Consider the following 20,730-nt stretch of genomic DNA (forward strand, 5'->3'; position numbering starts at 1 on the left):
CGGCACTTTTCGAAGCTGGTTGGCTTTATCATCGGTGAGTGGGCAGGTACCCAGTTGTCACCGTTGCAACAAATTTTAATTTAATCACTTTTGAGTTTTAATATTACTTCTTTATCTTCCAGTCACATAGTTCCCCGAGGAGCTGTTGTGGCCACCAAAAAATTCCTCCAACTGTATTGATCATGTGCTATACGAGCGGTATCGCAAAATGTCACGCACAAAAGTTCACTGATCCCATCCTTCTGCCTAGTCACAGGTCTTCCTTTAACAGCAGTTCTTGGAGTTGGTTTTGTTATGGTCTCTGTGGTATCAGAAAATGTGGTGGTATGCCATTGGTTACCACATGGCTGATTTCAAAAGGGGCCAGCTTTAATCATAGGAAGAGTCATCATGCATCCTAGGAGAAGCTCTTGAAGAGGAAAGGTGACTACAGCAGAGCCCCACTTAGTGCAGAAGGCTGTTATGTTACTTACCAATCAAATAATGTACCAAGATACGTTTGATGCATCGTTTTAATCATATCTCATATTGTGAATACCTTCACAATGAGTTGTGATAGTATTGGCAACCTCTAATAAGTAACGCTTCACCTATGGAGAAGACTATTGTTACTTATTTGTGGTGGATACCACCATCCAGTTGGCAAAGTTTCAAGGGTTGCCCCTCTTCGGTAGGTTGGTGGGTAGGTACACCGGTGTTGCACACCATTAGGCATCACTCATATTGTGGAGTTATACTTCATAACTGGGTTGTCACCATTGCAACACCAGAGTACCTACCCACCCACCCACCGAAGGGGGGGCAAAAAGCCTTGAAACAGTACTGCCCGAGTGGTGGTATCCGCCGAGAATAAGTAACAACAGTCTTCTCCATAGGTGAAGCATTCATTATTCTAGGTAGTGTATGGCAACTCGTTAAAGTATTCTCAACATGAGATGTAATTAAAATGATGCATTAAAATTACCCTGGTAATATAAATTATGTGTATGCATTCGAAACCAAGTGGTTAGGAGCGGGAGTGCAGTAGCACATGCTCTTTGAGTAGACCAGGGTTCAAGCCCCTGACTGCTAAATATGGTTGATCTGCCAACCCGCACTGGACCAGGATGGCAGATTATGGTTCATTTCCCTCAACATGAATTGTTGAGGAGGCTTCCATCGTGCAGTGGGTAAAAAGTAAAAAAAAAAGTAAAGTGCAGCCATTATCAACCCACTGCAGGATGGAAGCCTCCTCAACAATTCATGCTGAGGGAAATGGACCATAATCTGCCACGCTGGTCCAGTGCGGGTTGGCAGATCGACCGTATTCAGCAGTCAGGGACTTGAACCCCGGTCTACTCAAAGAGCATGTGCTACTGCACTCCCGCTCCTGACCACTCGGCTACGGAGGCTACTGCAGTGGGTATCAACCATGAAAATGTGCATGCCATAGTGCGTACTTCTACTACATGATGTTTTTTCAGAAAATGTTACACATTATAGCAGGACGTGCTATATTTTATCTGAATATGGATTTACAAGCAAGTAGTCGCACTAATGTTGATACTTAAAATTACTAACCAACAAATTTTAAAAGCTTTTTAAAATGGGATTAAGATTACTGCAACAAACAAAATGTTGTTAAAGCAAAGTACCTGCACAGTTTGGTGATGCTGTTGTGTTCTGGCTCCTACTATGGCCCTTAGTTCTTGACGTACATACTCAGATGATACAGCAGCCATTCCACCATTTCCAACTCTAACCCTGAATAAACATGTTAAAATGTTATTAAAAGAAATTAAACTGAATAAAATACAAAACAATATATGTGTACTTCCATTATATACAAAACTAAAATAATGAAAAGAAACATACCTATCAGTAGCAGAAGAAGCAAAAACTTGCAAGCTTTGTTGGTCAAAGGAAAAATGAGAACCATCCTGAGCAAGACTATAATTAGTAGCAGGGTTGCCTGCTGGAAGGCCACTTCCTGAGGGAAAGTTTGTGGCAGGTGTTGCAGGGAGGGACTGACTAAACCCTGGAGATGGCTGAGGCTGGGGAGACAACAGAGGCTCTCCCATGAATCCTCCTTGGGGTGTGCGTGGTGAATTGACTCGGCCTATTTACAGGGAATAAAATAAATGTAGAACTATAAAAGACACAATTAATTTTTACCATTAAATAAAGAATTTAGAAAATTTTAAAAAATCTGAAGCAACATTAGATTATAAAAGTAAGCTATATGTTTAAAAAGTACAATACCAAATTTCAACCTGTTCTCCTCACCCATGCAGTAAACAACATATTTACTGCTTACATCTTACATCCTTAAGGATGCTTACATCCTTACTGCTCATACAACAGGGAAATTTTAATTTCTATAAATCAGATTTTCACAGGTACTGATTTTTGATTTTCAAAAACTGGAATTCAGTTAATAGAAAGCAGGAGGAAAAACAGAATTTTTTTGGGAAAAAGCAGGACTTCCCCCCCCCCCCTTTTTAAGTTCACACTGCACTAGAAATTTAAATTTCATCAAAATCATACATTTTTTAAATTAAAATGATTAGTGAGACTGTTTACCGGAGTATCCTTTCAACCATGACCTTGTCTAGGATTTTGCAGGAAGTGGATTTCTGTTTAGACGTCAAGTGATTTTGCCTGCTTCAAGGAGGATACTCTTGCAGACATTGGCCACTTCAGAAATGCTGAATCTTAACTTTCAAGAGTATTTCCAAAACTTCACCAGAAAGAGATATCAATGTTAGTTATCTGAACCAGAGGCATTTTTGGGAGTCTTTAGTAGAACTTTTTAATTTAAAAAAAAAAAATTTTATATAACTTTTGGTTTAAAATTAGTAGCGTAGTAATTATTTTTAATTTGTCGATTCATTGGCACATCCATTCTTTACTTGGCCTTTATATAATTACTTAAAAACCACAGTTCACTTCTGCTGCCATTGTTTTAGTACTGATATAGGTGATACTTGGAGGTTTTTATGTAGTTTTGTAACAGTGTAATCAGTATTAGAAGAGGCTTATAAACTACAATTTATAGTAATAGATACGTGTTTTAATAACTTAACTTAATAAGGTAGTACGTAACATATGACATCAACATTCATAGAGCTTTTGTGTTGGCGATTTGGTGCGAATACAGTATCTCTTAACTACTGTTGTAATGCTTAGTAGTAAAAATAACTGCAGGTTTTTAACTGTGGTAAACAATAAGCTTGTAGGCATATCAAAAGTTCAAATCACGAAGGTTGGCATAATTAGATAATTTTATTATCTATTATAATTAACTTATAACTTTACAAACATAATGGTATAGCAAAATACAGTTAACGTAAACTCGGAAGGGTAATATGTACTGTTGACGCACAACTAGTAAAAAAAGTAATGTTATTTATTGTGTTTAAATATATTAGTTTAGTGTAGTATTCTTGATTATATTGAATTTCAAAGAAAATCATGCCTGAGACTAGAGCAGCAGAAATGCATTATTAGTGCAATGTTTGTGGATCTTTGTGGAATAGGAGATGATATACCCAAGAGGGGTTTGTCTCTGTATGTGAAGAAACTAGGCACCAACTCAGTGTTTTGATGGACATTTATGAGAGCATGACTGACAATTATGAGGAGGGTGGATACCCTTGAGGAATTAAAATGGGGACTCATCAAGCTCTCAGCTGAACAGCTCAATGTCAAAGCTCACATTAATGCATGAGGCAACATAGTGGCAACCACCAAGGCAAAATGTGTTAGTGCCACAGGAGGTAGATATTGCTGGTGACTCTATTGTCAGTCAAACGAGAAATATACAGTGCAAAAAGGAGAGGTGGAACAGGAACAGGGTATGCCTGCCAGGGACAAAAGTTTATGACATTGCAGAGCAGATACCATCTTTTAAGGATATTAAAATATCACCTTTCAAAAGTGATATTGTTGTACACGTTGGCACTAATGGAATTAAGAGTAGGAGGTGTGCAGACTTATGAAGTATGGTTTGATCACCAACATTATAATGGTTATTTAGAGATTTAACGGATACACCTTTTTCAAACTTTTGAATAATTTGAAGTTTTTGTTTAATTTGAAAGCACAACTCTTGCGTTTGCCTATCATTTTTGCGATTTCTAAACAAAAAAAAAAAAAAAAAAAATCCGACATCCCTGACATAAATAACAAAATAAAATTTGTCCTTTTGCAGTGTGAAGGAACAACGACAATCGAAGCAACGCACTAAATCAAACTAAAAATTTGGTCTTGAAGTGTCCCGGTAAATAAATCGAGTCTGTTGTACTTTATTATTACTGTATTTAATGTTGGTAATGTCTCACTGTATGTTTAATTTATCAATTAAACTTTATTATATGTATGTATGTAAAAGAAAATCACGTCATATTTGGGGTCAGCCATCAATAGTAGGTCTTGGAACATATCCCCCACGGATATGGGGGTCTTACTCTACTGCAAGACTAAAACTACAGTTGCAAGATACTCCTACATCACAAGAAACTCAATGGTTTATTTTCCCTTATTTAAGGTAAACACAAAAACAAGCAGGATTATATAAGAGCTTTTACCCTTAGACATTCCAAACAAGTTATTATAACAACAGTGTCTCAGCTTTAGAAGATAATTTAATGTAAATCAGAAGATAATTTAGATAATTCAGATGTGGACGTTAAATGGAAAATTAAATAATTTAATTTTCCCTTAAATGTCCACATCTAAAGCATAAAAAAAAAAAAAAAAAAAAAGTATTACAATTATCAATAAAAGATCAAACTTGCTCACTGTAGAAAAAAAATACAGCAAATCCATGTGGAATGGCCCAAGAAAAGAGACATTAAGTACCCCACAGAAATATTATTTGAGAAACCAGCCCTATAATGTAAAATAATATTCATCTGTCCTTTCTGATGCAACTTATTGAGACTCATCTTGGTTCCAGCCCATAAAGTGAAGACATGACATGTGCTATTTTTCTTTCTTTATCCGGAATTTTTTGGTAATTAAACTGTCTGAGAATATAAATGGAAATTAATCAGAAGAGTTTGTTGCATTGCAATTTGAAGAGTGCTTTAATACTTTGGACAGTGCCCAAGTAACTTCTTCAGGTGTCACCTCATTAACAATTGAGAAATTTAAAATCTTCATAGAGAAAGCAGACTGTTTTTCTTTATCTCCAGCTGATGGCCCATTGTGTACAGACTTTACACACAGAATTTATGATATACTGTCTTTTTGAAATTAAAACATGGCTAGTTTCTTGAAATTTTTGCAACTGCTGATGTTTTTCTCACTGCTGTGAACTTGCAGTGAATTGACATCACTGCATCCACTCCCTTGCTCAAATATAGATTTACATAAAAAACACACAAAGCTACTATGTCTATGCAGTTTGTAACCTACTTTTTCATGTTAGACGACTATCTCATTATCATCGACTCAATAAAAAAAAAAAAAAAAAAAAAAAAAGAAAAAAGTGTTTATTTTTTATTAAAAAAAAAACAACATTATCAAATGATACCAAGAGGATACTGGATCCTGTTGGTATAATTGCAACACCTCAAAATACACAATTCTGTAAATAAGCACTGCTTATAAACTGTTTTTTTTTGTCTGAATCAGTATTACTAATACATTTATTTCACAAGAATATTAATTTTTCCACATGCATTAGTTTGAATTTTAATGTGCTTAACAGTTTCATAAATTTTTACATGGAAGTAACTCTTATGATTATATTGTATGTTTATGTCTCTTCTCCTCCAACAGAATAAGTTTCATAGTGAAAATAACAAGTGTAAAAAACACATTTAATAAGCATTTCAACCCAAAAGGAAAAAGTCAAGCAAAAAATAATGTAGTATGTTGAGTTTGGAAATAAAAGAAAAACTAGTGGATCTGAAACTGTGCCACCAAGTCTGTTAAAATCATGGGAGCCACCATTGTTAGGTTAATATTTACAGAGCAAGAATGTTAATTTAAATTCATGGCAGCAAAAGTGGAACAAGTCAATATAAGGTGAAGGAAGGATAAACTATAGAAGCAACAGATACAATTTATATGCTCTCCACATTTTGTGTTGGTCTCATGTTGAAAATTTGAATTTCATGATAGTTGATTAGTTATTTGTTTCAGGTATGTCGCCTGATTTCACCCCCCCACCACCAGGAGATCAATGTGCTTAATTTAGAACAACTTGTAGAAGTCTAAATATCTGAATAAATATAAAATGCATTTACCTGGAACTGACATAGTTCTTTGTATCCTCTGTTGTTGTTGTTGTTGTTGCTGCTGCTGCTGCTGTGGAGGCTGTTGACCCTGATAAACACCAACAGGTGACAGAGGAGAAAAGGCTCCCTCCGGCTGACCAGAAAATGGGGAATTTCGAGAACCCGGCATAGAACCTGGACTGGGCATGGACCTGACAGTTATTTGCCTCTGCTGGTTTGGGAACCTTGGCTGACCATTATATGTACCCTAATTAATGAATTAAAATAATGTTAAAAAAAAAAACAACCTTACCAGTATGTTAGACAATATTTTGCAAATATATATACAAAAAAATAATAAAGAAAAAACAAACTACCTCTAAAGAGGTCAGAAGCAACAGAACCATTCCCACATTCTGTGTAGTGACAACACCGAGGTTATGAAAAATTCCTTACAACCCAAGGTTTCAATCAGAAAGGTAAGCCAAATATAATGTGGGATCAAAAAATTTCTGGAATGACTATGTATCTTGAAACACCAGTGCCATAGCAGTTGCAATGTTGAATGTGTCTACAATTGTTACACAAACATTTTCAGTGACCAGACACAGTAAAAGGTCTGAAGTAGTATGCATTCAATAGGTATTTTGTGTGTTTCATTGTATTTTAAAATGTGTTACTTGAGCAGAGAATTTGCATAAAATTTTGTTTCAAATTAAGAAAAATTGCAACAGGAACTCACTAAATGTTAAAATCTCCATATAAGATGTTATGAGTCATTCAATGATTTTTCAGTGGTTTGCAAATTGGGGGCTGCTTGTGTGTCAAAATTGTTCATCACCCTGGCTGCTTATCCTATCATATTCAAAAACCAGTGATTCACTCACTCGTGTTCATGATCTAATTCAGTGATTGATGTTTAACAGTCTGTGAAGTTGCTAGTGAAACTAGAGTTTCTTATGAGACACGTCAGCCAATTATGTAACTCGAATCCTCACCAACGATCGCAGAGTGTGAGGGCTCTCATATATCAGGATCTTCATCAATGTGTTGCTGCTTACCTATATATTTGTTTCTTCCATTATTGCTGGTCGGTGATTAATCATTGATGTATGGCTAAGACCAGGAAATAAAAGCCCAATCCTCTCAGAGAAAAACTCCATTTCTTCCAAGTTAAAGAAAAAAAAAAAAAAAAAAAACACAGAAAATATCTATCAAATGCTTCACATACATTTTGTCTCAGATGGCACTGTTGATTATGTAAAGGAACCACTAGGTGGCACTGATCACAGCGTGCTGAAGTGAGATTTACTCAAAGAGGCAACAACCATCAAGGGTTTTTACTTTCGTAAAGGCAAACTACGGTAGTCTGAGACAGTATTTAAATTCTAAGGTGGGACCAACTGATGTTACCAACAGCAAATTCAAAATGGGAAGCATTCAAACAATTTATCTTAGAAGCTACTAGGCATTACATACCAATTAAGAAATATTGTTCAAGGTTTAGGCCTAAATGGATGTCAGATGTACTAATGAGACATATGGCAGAGAAGAAAAATGCATGGGATACATATAAATTAATGGGTGACATGGAAGCCTATGATAGATATAAGCTGGTCTGTAACCAAGACGCAGACAACGGCAAAGGCAGATGAGAAATCTTTGGCAAAGGATGTAAAGGAAAAACAGCAAAGAGTTCTTTACCTATGTAAACTCTAGAAGGAAAGGAATGAATCAGATTGGTCCACTGGATATTGATGGTTCAACTGTTGATGTTTATCTTCAACAATTTCTCCTCCACTTTCCTCTCAGTTATTACAAAATCATTTAGCTCACATTCCCTTACCTGAATAACGCCTCATGGGTGAATAAAGATGCAAAATACTCATTTAGTTTGTTAGCCACCTGAGCAGGATCATCAACAGTTGAAACATCAATATCCAGAGGACCAATCTGATTCATCCCTTTCTTCTAAAGTTTACATAGGTAAAGAACTCTTTGCTGTTTTTCTTTGCATCCTTTGCCAAGGATTTCTCATAATCTGCCTTTGCCTGCCTGCCTTATCCTTTGTGACTTGGTTACAGACCAGCTTATATCTATCCCATGCATTTCTCTTATCTGCCATATGTCTCATTAGTTCATTGGATATCCATTTAGGCCTAAACCTTGAACAATATTTCTTGGTTGGTATGTAAAGCCTAGTAGCTTTCTAGAATGTTCATCAGTGTTTTTTTTTTTTTTTTTTTTGGAATTCAAGAATATTCTAGAATGTTTCAGAATTCTAAAATATACTTTATTTCTAGATTTTTCAAAATATTAGGCGGGATTAAGGAAGTGTTCTGCAACAAAAAAGAACTCACAAAAAACAATACGGCACACAAAACTACTTGATGTAGCCAATCTTTGAAGGAAAATATCTCAGCCAGAAAGCAAGAATAAGAGCTCATATTTAGTTAGGCTGAATTCATGAAGTTGGTAAGTAGAATGACCAAAGAAGGAGGCACCAAAGTTTTTATTTCAAAGTTATGACTTTCAAGATTCTTGCTTAAATTTGTCATGACAAATTTTTGGTGCCAGTTTTAGACCGCATTGTAAAAAATGGAAAGGTTTTTGAGCCTGGACACCAAATGTTTTGCATTCTCTGCCAAAAGTTAACTAGGTATACAAAGTTTCAGAGCTACCTCTCACCGTTTTGCAACAGTAACACTTAAAACTTTTGAAATTTTCCGTCATTTATTTCACATAACACAAGTGACCACAAAAAAGACGCTTGTGCTTCAAGCACACTAAATTTTGAACTGAAAGTTTGCACAGCTTCATTTGAAACCTGTTTAAACATCCATACCAAGTTTCAACAAAATTTAAGATGGTTGAGCAGGGACCCTAGGCCACTTGACATGGAATTGACCCAGAAGTAGTCTTTGCATTCTTTGCCTAGACTTGTTGTAATCTGCTGTAGCCTGCCTAACCTTTTTTGTGACTTGATTGCAGGATTTGATAATATAATTTTTTTATGTAAACCCCAAACACGAGAGGTATTAGAACTTATAGTACTTAGTACCGTGCTTGGGTTGGAGATTGAGAAGATGAAAGAAGATATTTGTTGACACTAGACTTTAAACTTCTGTAGACTGTAATATTCAGGAAATACGTATGAAGGAAGGTTGTTCCAGAAAACGGAAGTTGAATGAATAAACAAGGAAGATGAAAAGTTGGTTCTGTGAGTTTGAAGTTGGACAGTAAATGGATGTTGGCGGCACGTGTTCGGACTGTTTTGAAAGAGAGACCGGAAATTATAGAAGCCAATTCAGAAGAAAAGTGCCTATGGAAGTATCTGTAGAAAAGGTATGCAGCAGAAACAGTACGCCTATGAGACAGCAAGTGCAGAGACTCTGTTAGAGAGGAGTCATTAATTAACCTAACTGCCATCTTCAGAATGGAATCTAGAAGCCTGAGAGAGGTTTTGAGGGCACCGCCCCGTATGTGGGAACAATATTCCATGGTAGGGCAGATTTGCGATTTGTACAGAGTGAACAGCGTTTCAGTGATTAGAGTGAACAGTGTTTGGAAGTGAAGTAAAGTAACGCTAAGAGCGAAAGAGAAAACCAAGTTTTTTAGATGCCGAGGAAGCAATATTTGTGATGCGCTTGTGCCAAGAGAGATTAGAAGTCAGAGTAATCCCCAACAGAGATATATCAACTTTCCTAGAAATCGGAGTGTCACCAAAGATAAACATAGGAGCAGAAGAATCCTTTTTGTGAGATATAAGACAAGACTGAGTTTTAGAAGGATTGAAATCAACTAAGTTGCCTTTGCCGAATTACCTGGAGATTGGCATTTAAAGAATTGGTAGCAGATATTCGAGAAGTTGAAGCTGATTGAGCAGGGCAAAATTTCTCAAAATGGAAAGTGGAATACAATGTGCTGTCATCAGCAAAACTATAGAAAGGATTTCCAGTCAATGGAACAAGGTCATAAATATACAAGAAGAAAAGAGTGGGGGAAAGAACAGAACATTGGGGCACACCAGCATTAGTGGAGAAGTTAGAATACAGAGGGCCAGCTACCATCACCCTCAGTAAGCGATCAGGGAGAAAAATGGATAACCAATTATAAAAAACAGTTGGAAAACCATTAGATGGAAGCTTGTTTAGAAGAGCTTTATGCGAAACACGACCGAAAGTCTTTGATATGTCAAGAGCAACTGCTTATGTTTCACCGAACTTTTCCATTGAATCTGTCAGTATATGGGTAACACAAGCCGAAATATCACCAGTGGATAGACACTGACGGAATTCATACTGGCGATCAATGATCAGATGGAAGGTTTCTAGGTACTTTAAGAGTTGGCGGTTAATCGCTCCATTACTTTAGAAAGAGTAGAAGTAATTGCAATGGGACGATAATTGGATGGGAGGATTTTGTCAGCCTTTTTAGGAACTGGCTGGATATGATTAAATTTACAAGCAGAAGGAAAAACACTTTTGGAATAAGAAAGTGAAAAAACGCGGCAAAGACCAGAAGTAATTTCAGGAGCACAGGTTTTGAGAACCAGTAGAGAAATACCATCGGGACCTGGAGCTTTCTTAGCATCAAGACTGGTCAAAATCCTTCTGACATCCTTTTGATGAAAGACTACAGGGTGGCACTGAATGGAGCATGTTTGGAATGGTGGGAGGTGCTTTACCAAGATCATTAATACATGAGTTGGAAGGAAAATGGGATGCTAGCAGGTCAGCTTTATCCTTGGCTGAAGTGACAACGGAACCATCTGGTTTGGACAGGTGGGCAAAAGTTGAGGTCAATAGCTTTGGCAAGAGACCAAAATGCTCGGCCACCATTATGCAAGAAGCAAGTTTTCTACTCTTCGCCCCTTCAAACTCTAGTTTGGACTGATTAATAACTGCGTTATAATTGTTGCGAGGTTTGGTGTAGGCAGAAAATGAAACTGAAGAATTAGAAACATGCCAATTACGATATGCAATGTTCTTCTCTTGAACAGACTTAGCACATTTATTGGAAAAACAAGGTTCAGATAAAATACCTGATTTTAAAGTGGAGTGTGGGATAAAGGATTCCATTCCTACAAGAATAATTCCACTGACACGATCTGAGCAAAGGTTAACATCAGAAGTTTTTAAACAGTAATCCGACCAAGGAAAATAAATCTCGCAGGTCACCCCATTTTGCATTCTTGTAATGCCAAACAATACGTAGTTGAGAATAGCCATGAGATAAAGGCTCCATTGAAAAAGACAGTCGCCAAGTTGTGATCTGAGGTGCCTAAAGGACCTCCCACTTCGACTGCGTACTTAGATGGGTTGTTTGTGAGAAATAGATAAAGAGTGTTGGCTGTATGGTTAGGATTGTCCGTATTCTTGAAGGTAAATGACCAATCTGTGCTAGGTCATTAGTAATTGCAAAAGCCTCAGCATCTCGACCAGCTGGGTCGGTGTTACAAGAAACTGGGAGCCAGCTAAAGTTGTGAACATTAAAATCACCAACGATTATTACCTCACTGTTAGGAAAGTTGGACTGGAGAAAGTCAAGTTGCAGAGAGAGGAAGTTGAAGAGCTCCAAGTGATTAGTGGAGTTGGGAGAACGGTAGCGAGAACAGATGAATTTGACACAATGAGGAAGAGAAATTTTAAACCAAAGAAGATCGCAAAGAGTAGATTCCAAATTACAAGTCTCTGAGAGGGAATATCGGAACGGACACATGCACAAGTATCACCTTTCAGAAAAAAGGAATCATACAATGAATAATTTGGGCCAACTGAGATTAGAACAGATGAATTTGACACAATGAGGAAGAGAAATTTTAAGCCAAAGAAGATCGAAAAGAGGAGATTCCAAATTACAAGTCTCTCAGAGGGAATATCGGAATGGACACATGCACAAGTACAGTCAGTCCTCGTACATCACACGTGTTTACATTACACAAATTCGATCATACACGATTTATAAATAGGGGAACGGTATCTTATATAACACGAACCGAATTCGCTTATGCACGATTCGCCTTTGTGTTTACAAGAAATGGCAGTCGAACGCAGAATCACCCCAACCGAACGCAACACGATAGGAAGGAAGAGAAGATTCTGAAAATGTATTTGTGTATTATATCAGTGAAGGGGAAACACATTTCACCATAATAACGTAAAAACCAACACAATTCCAGCTATCGGTATAATCGCAAATGCAATTAGATCGGGTTTACTACCAGTTTATAACAGATTCCACTTGCAGGAACACAACTGGAAATTGTTTTACGGTGGTAACCCATAGAAATGTGCTTTAGTAAAATGTGAGGTGTTAATAGTGTATCTCTGCCTTTATGGTGCTGCCTATTCAGTTGCAACACGTGCACATCTTTGTTTGTGTATCAAGCCCTTGTTTGTTTGTGTATTTAGTCCATGAGGTTGTCACAGACATTCTCTCAGATAGGCCAAACAAGCAGTACTTGCTACCTGGGAGTTTAAACGCTGATGGAACTGATATTCGGTTGACACTCAAGTCAAGTGGACCCAATTTCGGCGAAGTCCGGACGGTATGTGACAGCCAAATCCTCTGCTTGCACCTTCACGATAGTGGGACTATTAGTAATCCTGGGTATAACATCCATGCACAAGTACATGGTGGGTGACCACCCAGGTGTGAACCAACGTAAGCAGGGGTCAAGGTGTGGCGCCCACACCACATGGAGCAACGCCGCCCCTCTATGTTACCAGGCAGTACTAGGTGGTAGATGACTCTCATCAACCGGCGAAATACCACCACTTTGCTTATTGGAGGCTTGAAGTGGTAGAACCCATGTTTAGTCTCTAGAACTAAGTTTCGGTCAACATTTCCCTATCTTTTCTGTCATGCAGTATGACTGAAGACTTTTGAGGTTATGATGAACGTCGTGGCGAGATCCAATATTCCTTACATTTCGAGGGTACAGCTTTAAAACGGTGTTCGCAGGTCGGCTGCTAGTTAGTACACCAGACCGAACCTATTGGTAACTCTCTAGGAGGCTTCCGGATCAGTTAGTGTATAATCTTGCTACCACTACTCTGCCAGATTGTGACTGGAGGGAGTCTGAGTAGTATGTATGCGGGGAGCACTGTCGAGGCCACGTTATGTCAAGGATCTGGGTATATTCTTACCACGTGTACGCCATATCCAAAAATTTCATTACTTCATACAGCATGTCCCACCCACTTTTTCTTACTATTGAATACACCATTAATTGTCAAAATAATAGAGTAAGCTTATCTGCGAAAAGATCTAATCCTCCCAAGCACTTCCTAATACATTTCACAAATATACGTGGTCTCAATTCTAATCTCAACGATGTCAATTTCCACTTGCAGTCAGCCAAACCCCATGTAGGTTTTCTGACAGAATCTCATTAATCGGTTGATTCAACTACTGCTCATCTCAGATGCCCAAATTATTCGCTGTATGATTCCTTTCCCCTCAAAGGTGGTACTTGTGCATATGTCCGTTCTGATATTCCCTGTCAGAGACTTGGTAATTTGGAATCTCCTCTCTTTGATCTTTTCTGGCTTAAAATCTCTCTAGCTCATTGTGTCAAATTCATCTGTTGTCTCTACCATTCTCCCAACTCCACTAATCACTTGGAGCTCTTTGACTTCCTCTCTTTGCAATTTGACTTTCTCCAGTTCAACTTTCCTAACAGTGAGGTAATTTTCCTTGGTGATTTTAATGTTCACAACTCCAGCAGGCTTCCTTTTTCTAGTCACACCGACCCAGCAGGTCGAGATGGTGAGGCTTTTGCAATTACTAATGACCTAGCACAGATTGTTCATTTATCTACAAGAATTCCGGACAATCCTAATCATACAGCCAATATGCTTGATCTTTTTCTCACAAGCAACCCTTCTAAGTACACGGTTGAAGTGACAGGTTCTTTAGGCACTTCAGATGACAACTTGGTGATTGTCTCTTCTCCAATGGAACCTTTATCTCATGGCTATTCCCAACCTCGTGTTGTTTGGCATTACAAGAATGCAAAATGGGATGACCTGTGAGACTTCTTTTCTTCTTTCCTTGGTAGGATTACTGTTTCAAAACTCCTGATGTCAATGTTTGTTCAGATCGTGTCAGTGAAATTATTCTTGCAGGAATGGAATCCTTTATCCCACACTCCACTTTAAAATCTCGTCCTTTATCTAAAACTTGGTTTTCCAATAAATGTGCTAAGGCTGTTCAAGAGAAGAATGTAGCATATCGTAATTGGCTTGTTTCTAATTCTTCAGTTTCATTTTCTGCCTACACCAAAGCTCGCAACAATTGTAAAGCAGTTTTTAATCAGTTCATACTAGAGTTTGAACAGGCTAAGAGTAGAAAACTTGCTTCTTGCCCTAATGGTAGCCCAGCATTCTGGTCTCTTGCCAAAGCTATTGGCCGCAACTTTTGCCCATCTCTGCTCCCACCTCTGTCCAAACCAGATGGTTCTGTTGTCACTTCAGCCAAGGATAAAGCTGACCTGCTAGCATCCCATTTTTCTTCCACCTCATTTATTAATGATCTTGGTAAAACACCTCCCACCATGCTCCATTCAATGCCTCCTGTGGTCTTCCGTCAAAAGGATATCAGAAGGATTTTGATGAATCTTGATGCTAAGAAAGCTCCAGGTCCTGATGGTATTTCTCCACTTGTTCTCAAAACCTGTGCTCCTGAACTTACTCCTATTCTATGCCACCTTTTTTCACTTTCTTCTTCCAAAGGTGTTTTTCCTTCTGCTTGGAAATTTGCTCATATCCAGCCAGTTCCTAAAAAGGATGACAAATCCTTCCCATTCAATTATCGTCCCATTGCAATTACTTCTACTCCTTCTAAAGTAATGGAGAAATCAATTAACCGGCAACTACCTAGAAACCTTCCGTCTGATCAACGATCGCCAGTATGGATTCCATCAGTGTCGATCCACTGGTGATATTCTGGCTTATGTTACCCGTTTATGGACTAATTCAATGGAAAGGTTCGGTGAAACACAAGTAGTTGCTCTTGACATCTCAAAGGCTTTTGATCGTGTTTGGCATAAAGGTCTTCTAAACAAGCTTCCATCTTATGGTTTGCCAACTGTTTTTAGTAATTGGTTATCCAGTTTTCTCTCTGATCGCTCACTGAGGGTGATGGTAGATGGCTCTCTGTCTTCTAACTTCTCCACTAATGCCGGTGTCCCCCAACGTTCAGTACTTTCCCCCACTCTTTTCCTCTTGTATATTAATGACCTTCTTCCATTAACTGGAAATCCTATACATAGTTTTGCCGATGATAGCACATTGCATTCCACTTTCCATTTCCTGCTCAATCAGCTTCAACTTCTCGAATATCTGCTACCAATTCTTTAAATGCCAATCTCCAGGTAATTCGGCAAAGGCAACTTAGTTGATTTCAATCCTTCTAAAACCCAGTCTTGTCTTATATCTCGCAAAAAGGATTCTTCTGCTCCTATGCTTATCTTTAGTGCCACTGCGATTTCTAGGCAAAATGATATATCTCATTTGGGGATTACCCTGACTTCTAATCTCTCTTGGCACAAGCACATTATAAACATTGCTTCCTCTGCATCTAAAAAACTTGGTTTTCTCTTTTGCTCTCGGCGTTACTTTTCTTCCAAACAGCTACTCACTCTGTATAAATCGCAAATCCGCCCAGCCATGGAATATTGTTCCCACATCTGGGGTGGTGCCCCAAAAACCTCTCTCAGGCTTCTTGATTCCATTCAGAAGAGGGCAGTTAGGTTAATTAATGATACATCTCTAACAGAGTCTCTCCACTCGCTTTCTCATAGACGTACTGTTTCTGCTGCATGCCTCTTCTACAGATACTTCCATGGGCACAGTTCTTCTGAATTGGCTTCTATAATTCCCACTCTCTCTTTCAAAACAGTCCGAACACGTGCCGCCACCAGCCAACATCCATTTACTGTCCAACTTCAAACCCACAGAACCAAATTTTCGTCTTCCTCATTTATTCATTCAACTGCCGTTTTCTGGAACAACCTTCCTTCATATCTATTTCCTGAAAATTACAATCTACAGAAGTTCAAGTCCAATATCAAAAAATATCTTCTTTTGTCTTCTCAACCTTCAACCCAAGCTCGGTACTTAGTATTATAGGTTCTAATACATCTCGTGTTTGGGGTTCACATAAAAAAAAAAAAAAAAAAGCGTGCCTCCACGTGTTGTAATTGTGCTTTATTCCCTAAAAATGAGTAAAATTGTTAAAAGGTGTGAAAAGGAAGCGTCCTGGTGAAGGTACTGCAGATTCAGAGAGAAAAAGAAAAGCAATATCGATAAACAGAGGTGGACTGGATCAAAAATTCTCACCCGGGAAAATTTATAGTGGCCTCATACTAGCGTTTATGGCCAAAATCACACCGGCCCCCAGCAAGGCTTATGGGCAGTCTGCCTCTGTCGATAGAGAAAAAATATGAAATTGTGAAACACTTTGAGCGAAATGAAAGAACATGTGATATTGCACATGCTACAGGTCTAAAAGAGGCAACACCGAGAATTAGAAAGAATGCAGAGAAAATAAAAACAACTTTCATAGCAGGAACAACTCAAAGTGTAAATAAAATCCATTAGATTAAGACACAAAAATTGGAAGAGATGGAACCCCTGTCATCTGTTTGGATAGAAAATTAAACAAAAAACAAGTTTCCTTACGATAGAAGTAAAAGCATTAGTGATATTTTGTTACGTAATAAAATACTTAAGTATTTTATTACGATTATTTATTGTGTTTGGTAATGTTTTGGTTACAAATGTGTGTTCAATCTTGGGTGGTCGGCACCTAACCCCATTTTTCCCATAGAGCTTGTTGTTTATAATGCACGATTTTGGATTGCACGAGGGTTATTAGGAATGCAACTATCGTGCTATACGAGGACTGACTGTATCACCTTTCAGGCAAAAGGAATCATACAGTGAATAATTTGGGCAACTGAGATGAGCAATAGTTGAATCAACCGATAACTGAGATTCTGTCAGAAAAAGTACATCGTTGAGATTAGAATTGAGACCACGTATATTTGTAAAATGAACTAGGAAGTGCTTGGGGGGTTTAGATCTTTTTTCAGATATGCTTACTCTATTAGTTTGACAATTCATGGTGTATTCAATAGTAAGAAAAAGAAGGTGGGACATGCTGTATGAAGTAATGAAATATTTGGATATGGTGTACACATGGTAAGAATATCACAGATCCTTGACATAATGTGGCCTCGACAATGCCTCCCCTCCCCATACACACTACTCAGACTCCCTCCAGTCACTATCTGGCAGAGTAGAGGTAGCAAGGTTATACGCTAGCTGATCCGGAAGCCTCCTAAAGAGTTAACAATAGGTTCGGTTCGGTGTACTAACTAGCAGCCAGCCTGCGAATACCATTTTAGAGCTGCACCCTCGAAATGTAAGGAAGATCGGATCTCGCCACGATATTCATCATAACCTCAAAAGTCATCAATCATACTGCACGATGGAAGAGATGGGGAAGACGGAATTTAGCTCTGGAGACTAAACATGTATTCCACCACTTCAAGCCTCCAATAAGCAAAGTGGTAGTATTGCACCAGTTGATGAGAGTCATCTACCACCTAGTGCTGCCTGGTAACACGGAGGGGGTGGCATTTCTCCATGTGGTGTGGGTGCCACGCCTCGACCCCTGCTTACGTTGGTTCACACCTGGGTGGTCACCCACCGTGTGATTGTGCATGGAGGTTATACCCAGAGGATTTGGGTACTGTCTGGACTTTGCTGAAATTGGGTCCACTTGATATTAAATGTTATTCCAACACAATTAGCCTATTTTGTTAGGTATATGGATGATGTATTGTATATATGTGCAAGAGTGAAAAGAGTGCTAGAAATACTGCAATGATGGTCACTATAGTAACCCTGTTCAAACATTTAAAGAAAACAACATGCTAGGTTTGTAATTTTACATATAAAAATCAGAACAAGTTAAGTTAAAATAGCTACAATTATAATATTAACAAAAAATTTTACCTGTGAAAGCTGTGCATTGAGCATAGGGTTTTGCTGTTGGAGGTTTCCTTGAATAGGACTTTGAGGTGCCCTCTGATTCCACTGTGGAGGAACTGATCCTTGTTGCGGTGAGAGTTGCAGATGTGGTGATCTAGACCCTCCTGCAATCCCTGAGGGTGCTGGTGAAGGAGAGTGACTAGGGCCTCCTTGTGGATAAGAGGGTAAGGAGTGAGGAGAAAGACGATGTTGACTCTGCTGGTAACTACCAGGAGGAGGAGTAGGACTGGGAAATGGCTGTTGGGAGAGGGGTGAGTAAGGAGGCTGTCCAACTCTATGACCTGGAGAAAGTTGAGAATTAGTAGGTGGTTGACCTGCAGGACTTGGCAACTGTCCCACCATATTTGTATTATATCGAGGTGAAAGCTGCTGTTCTGGGAGACTTGTAGAGCGCTACATTTAGAGGAAAGAGAGAGGAGGGGAAAACATTAAATTAAAAGTGTTTGTATGTATAAACAAGTCTTCATAAAAAGATGGAGGTTTAAACGTACTTCTTAATGTACAGGGTGGGTGGGAAGTCACTCCCTATTTTTAGATTGTTATATTCGGTAAAGTAATGCATGTATTGGAATTAAATATATGTTGTTTTATTGTGTCTTGTTTGCCATCACCTATGCTGTTTTCATTGTTTCAGATCTCTGCGAAATCCCATAGAAATGGCCGGAGTACTACCCAATGAGGAAAGAGCTAAAATTGGAGCCAGGTATGAGGTGTGGCAGTCAGTTGTCCAAGTGGTGGAGTCAACATGGCAGCCATGCTGTTTTCGATCCCAAAACAATCAAAAACTGTCACAAAAAGCTATTGATGACTGGTAGTGTGTGGACAGCAGGAGATCCGGTAGGGCTTCAACTTCAAGGTCTGAGGAAAATGTGAATCAACTGAGAGATATTTTCGATTGAAGCCCTTCTAAATCCACACGGCAGGCCTCAAGAGAAAGTTGTTTAATGTGTCATGCTGTGCATGGTGTTCTCCATAAAGACTTACAATATTGACCATGGCAGCCACATTTTGTGCAACAACTGTTCCCGGAAGATAGGAATAGTCGTGTTGAATTTTGTGAAATGATACTCACATGGGAGGAAGATTTTTGAGACCTGTTCAAAAACATGCTTTGGACAGACGAGGCTGTGTTTCATGAAGGGGGGTTTGTTAATCGACATAACAGTCATTATTGGGCAGATCCACAGGAGACGGTTGAAATAATGCAGAACAAGCCAAAAGTGACGTGTGGTGCTCCCCCGCATTTTGCCTTGACTGATAGGGGGTGGCTCAATAAGCATTTCCCAGGAAGCTGAATAGGCTGTCGGAGACCCACAGAATGGCCAGCACGAAGTCCAGACCTAACCCCATGTGGTTTGGTATAACTTCTCTTATCACTGGATCATATCTGATACCATGAACAGTAAACAATACTTAGAAATGTTGCAAAATTTTGTGTGGCCTAAAATTTCTGCACGGGGAAACGCTCAAGAGTTGATGTTTATGCAAGGTGGTGCTCCCCCGCATTTTGCCTTGACTGATAGGGGGTGGCTCAATAAGCATTTCCCAGGAAGCTGAATAGGCTGTCGGAGACCCACAGAATGGCCAGCACGAAGTCCAGACCTAACCCCATGTAATTACTTTTTATGGGGATGGGCCAAGGAAGAAGTGTATAAGAGTAAACCTAAGAATACTGATGAACTTAAAAACAAGATCCGTCAGGTCATCTCTGGTGTTCCTGTCGAATTCTTAAGGAAGGCTGCAGAAAATGTACCTGCCTGTTTAAAAAAAGGTGTGGAAAATGCTGGGGGTCTTATCGAGTTTGTAGCTTTCAGGGAACCAATGGCAAACAATAAGCTACACAAATCAGAAAAAAAAAGTGCAGTGCTATTTTTTATATTTTAGGAAATATAACATTTTTAAAATAGGGAGCGATTTCCCACCCACCCTGTAATTTGGGTGATACTACATGTCCATCCAAAAGCAATAATGACAGAATAAACACAAATTAACACATTTACCATTGCATGTTATGTGTACACATCAAATGGCACCCAAGTGATGTACCATTGGCATTCAGCTATGTGTAGTTCTTAAGTGGTCAATAAGCAAGTATTGTGAAGTGCAGTGGTATTCGTAGCAATGCTTAGTTTTTGTTTTATTGTCAAATAAACAGCCAAGAGGCACAGCAAAACCATATACACGGTACACAGTTTATTTGTATTTTGCATGTGATGAGGTAAATTATGCAAAAAGAAAGATAAAACAAAATTTTGAGACCTATTATATTGGTCCAGAAGTAAGCTTTTGCTTTTAGCTACGAATCCCAGAATTTTCATTTTTGACCAATATTTAGTTATATGGATATTAAAGGAATGCTCCTCAATGTTCTGTATATTAACACATGAAATGAATTCTCTGAAATACAGGTGGCACTGAGTGTATTAAAGGTACTTCTGGCAGCTAAGCTAGGGCTGGAA

At 38.6% G+C, this 20,730-nt stretch overlaps 1 protein-coding gene across 2 annotated transcripts in view; it reads right to left on the bottom strand.

The window, feature by feature from the left end:
- LOC150084471 (uncharacterized) overlaps window positions 1-20,730 on the bottom strand; it is a 1,198,120-nt gene that overhangs the window by 68,146 nt on the left and 1,109,244 nt on the right. For both annotated transcript variants that reach the window (XM_090376097.1, XM_090376096.1), the window contains 4 exons: window positions 18,236-18,664; window positions 6,237-6,474; window positions 1,855-2,098; window positions 1,635-1,743 (listed from right to left, as the gene is read on the bottom strand). In XM_090376097.1, coding sequence (XP_090232223.1) covers window positions 1,635-1,743; window positions 1,855-2,098; window positions 6,237-6,474; window positions 18,236-18,664 — 1,020 coding nt within the window. The remainder of the gene's footprint in view (window positions 1-1,634; window positions 1,744-1,854; window positions 2,099-6,236; window positions 6,475-18,235; window positions 18,665-20,730) is intronic.

The sequence above is a fragment of the Mastigoproctus giganteus genome, chromosome 6 (assembly GCF_048544385.1).
Source record: "Mastigoproctus giganteus isolate SK-2022 chromosome 6, ASM4854438v1, whole genome shotgun sequence".
Taxonomy (NCBI): domain Eukaryota; kingdom Metazoa; phylum Arthropoda; class Arachnida; order Uropygi; family Thelyphonidae; genus Mastigoproctus; species Mastigoproctus giganteus.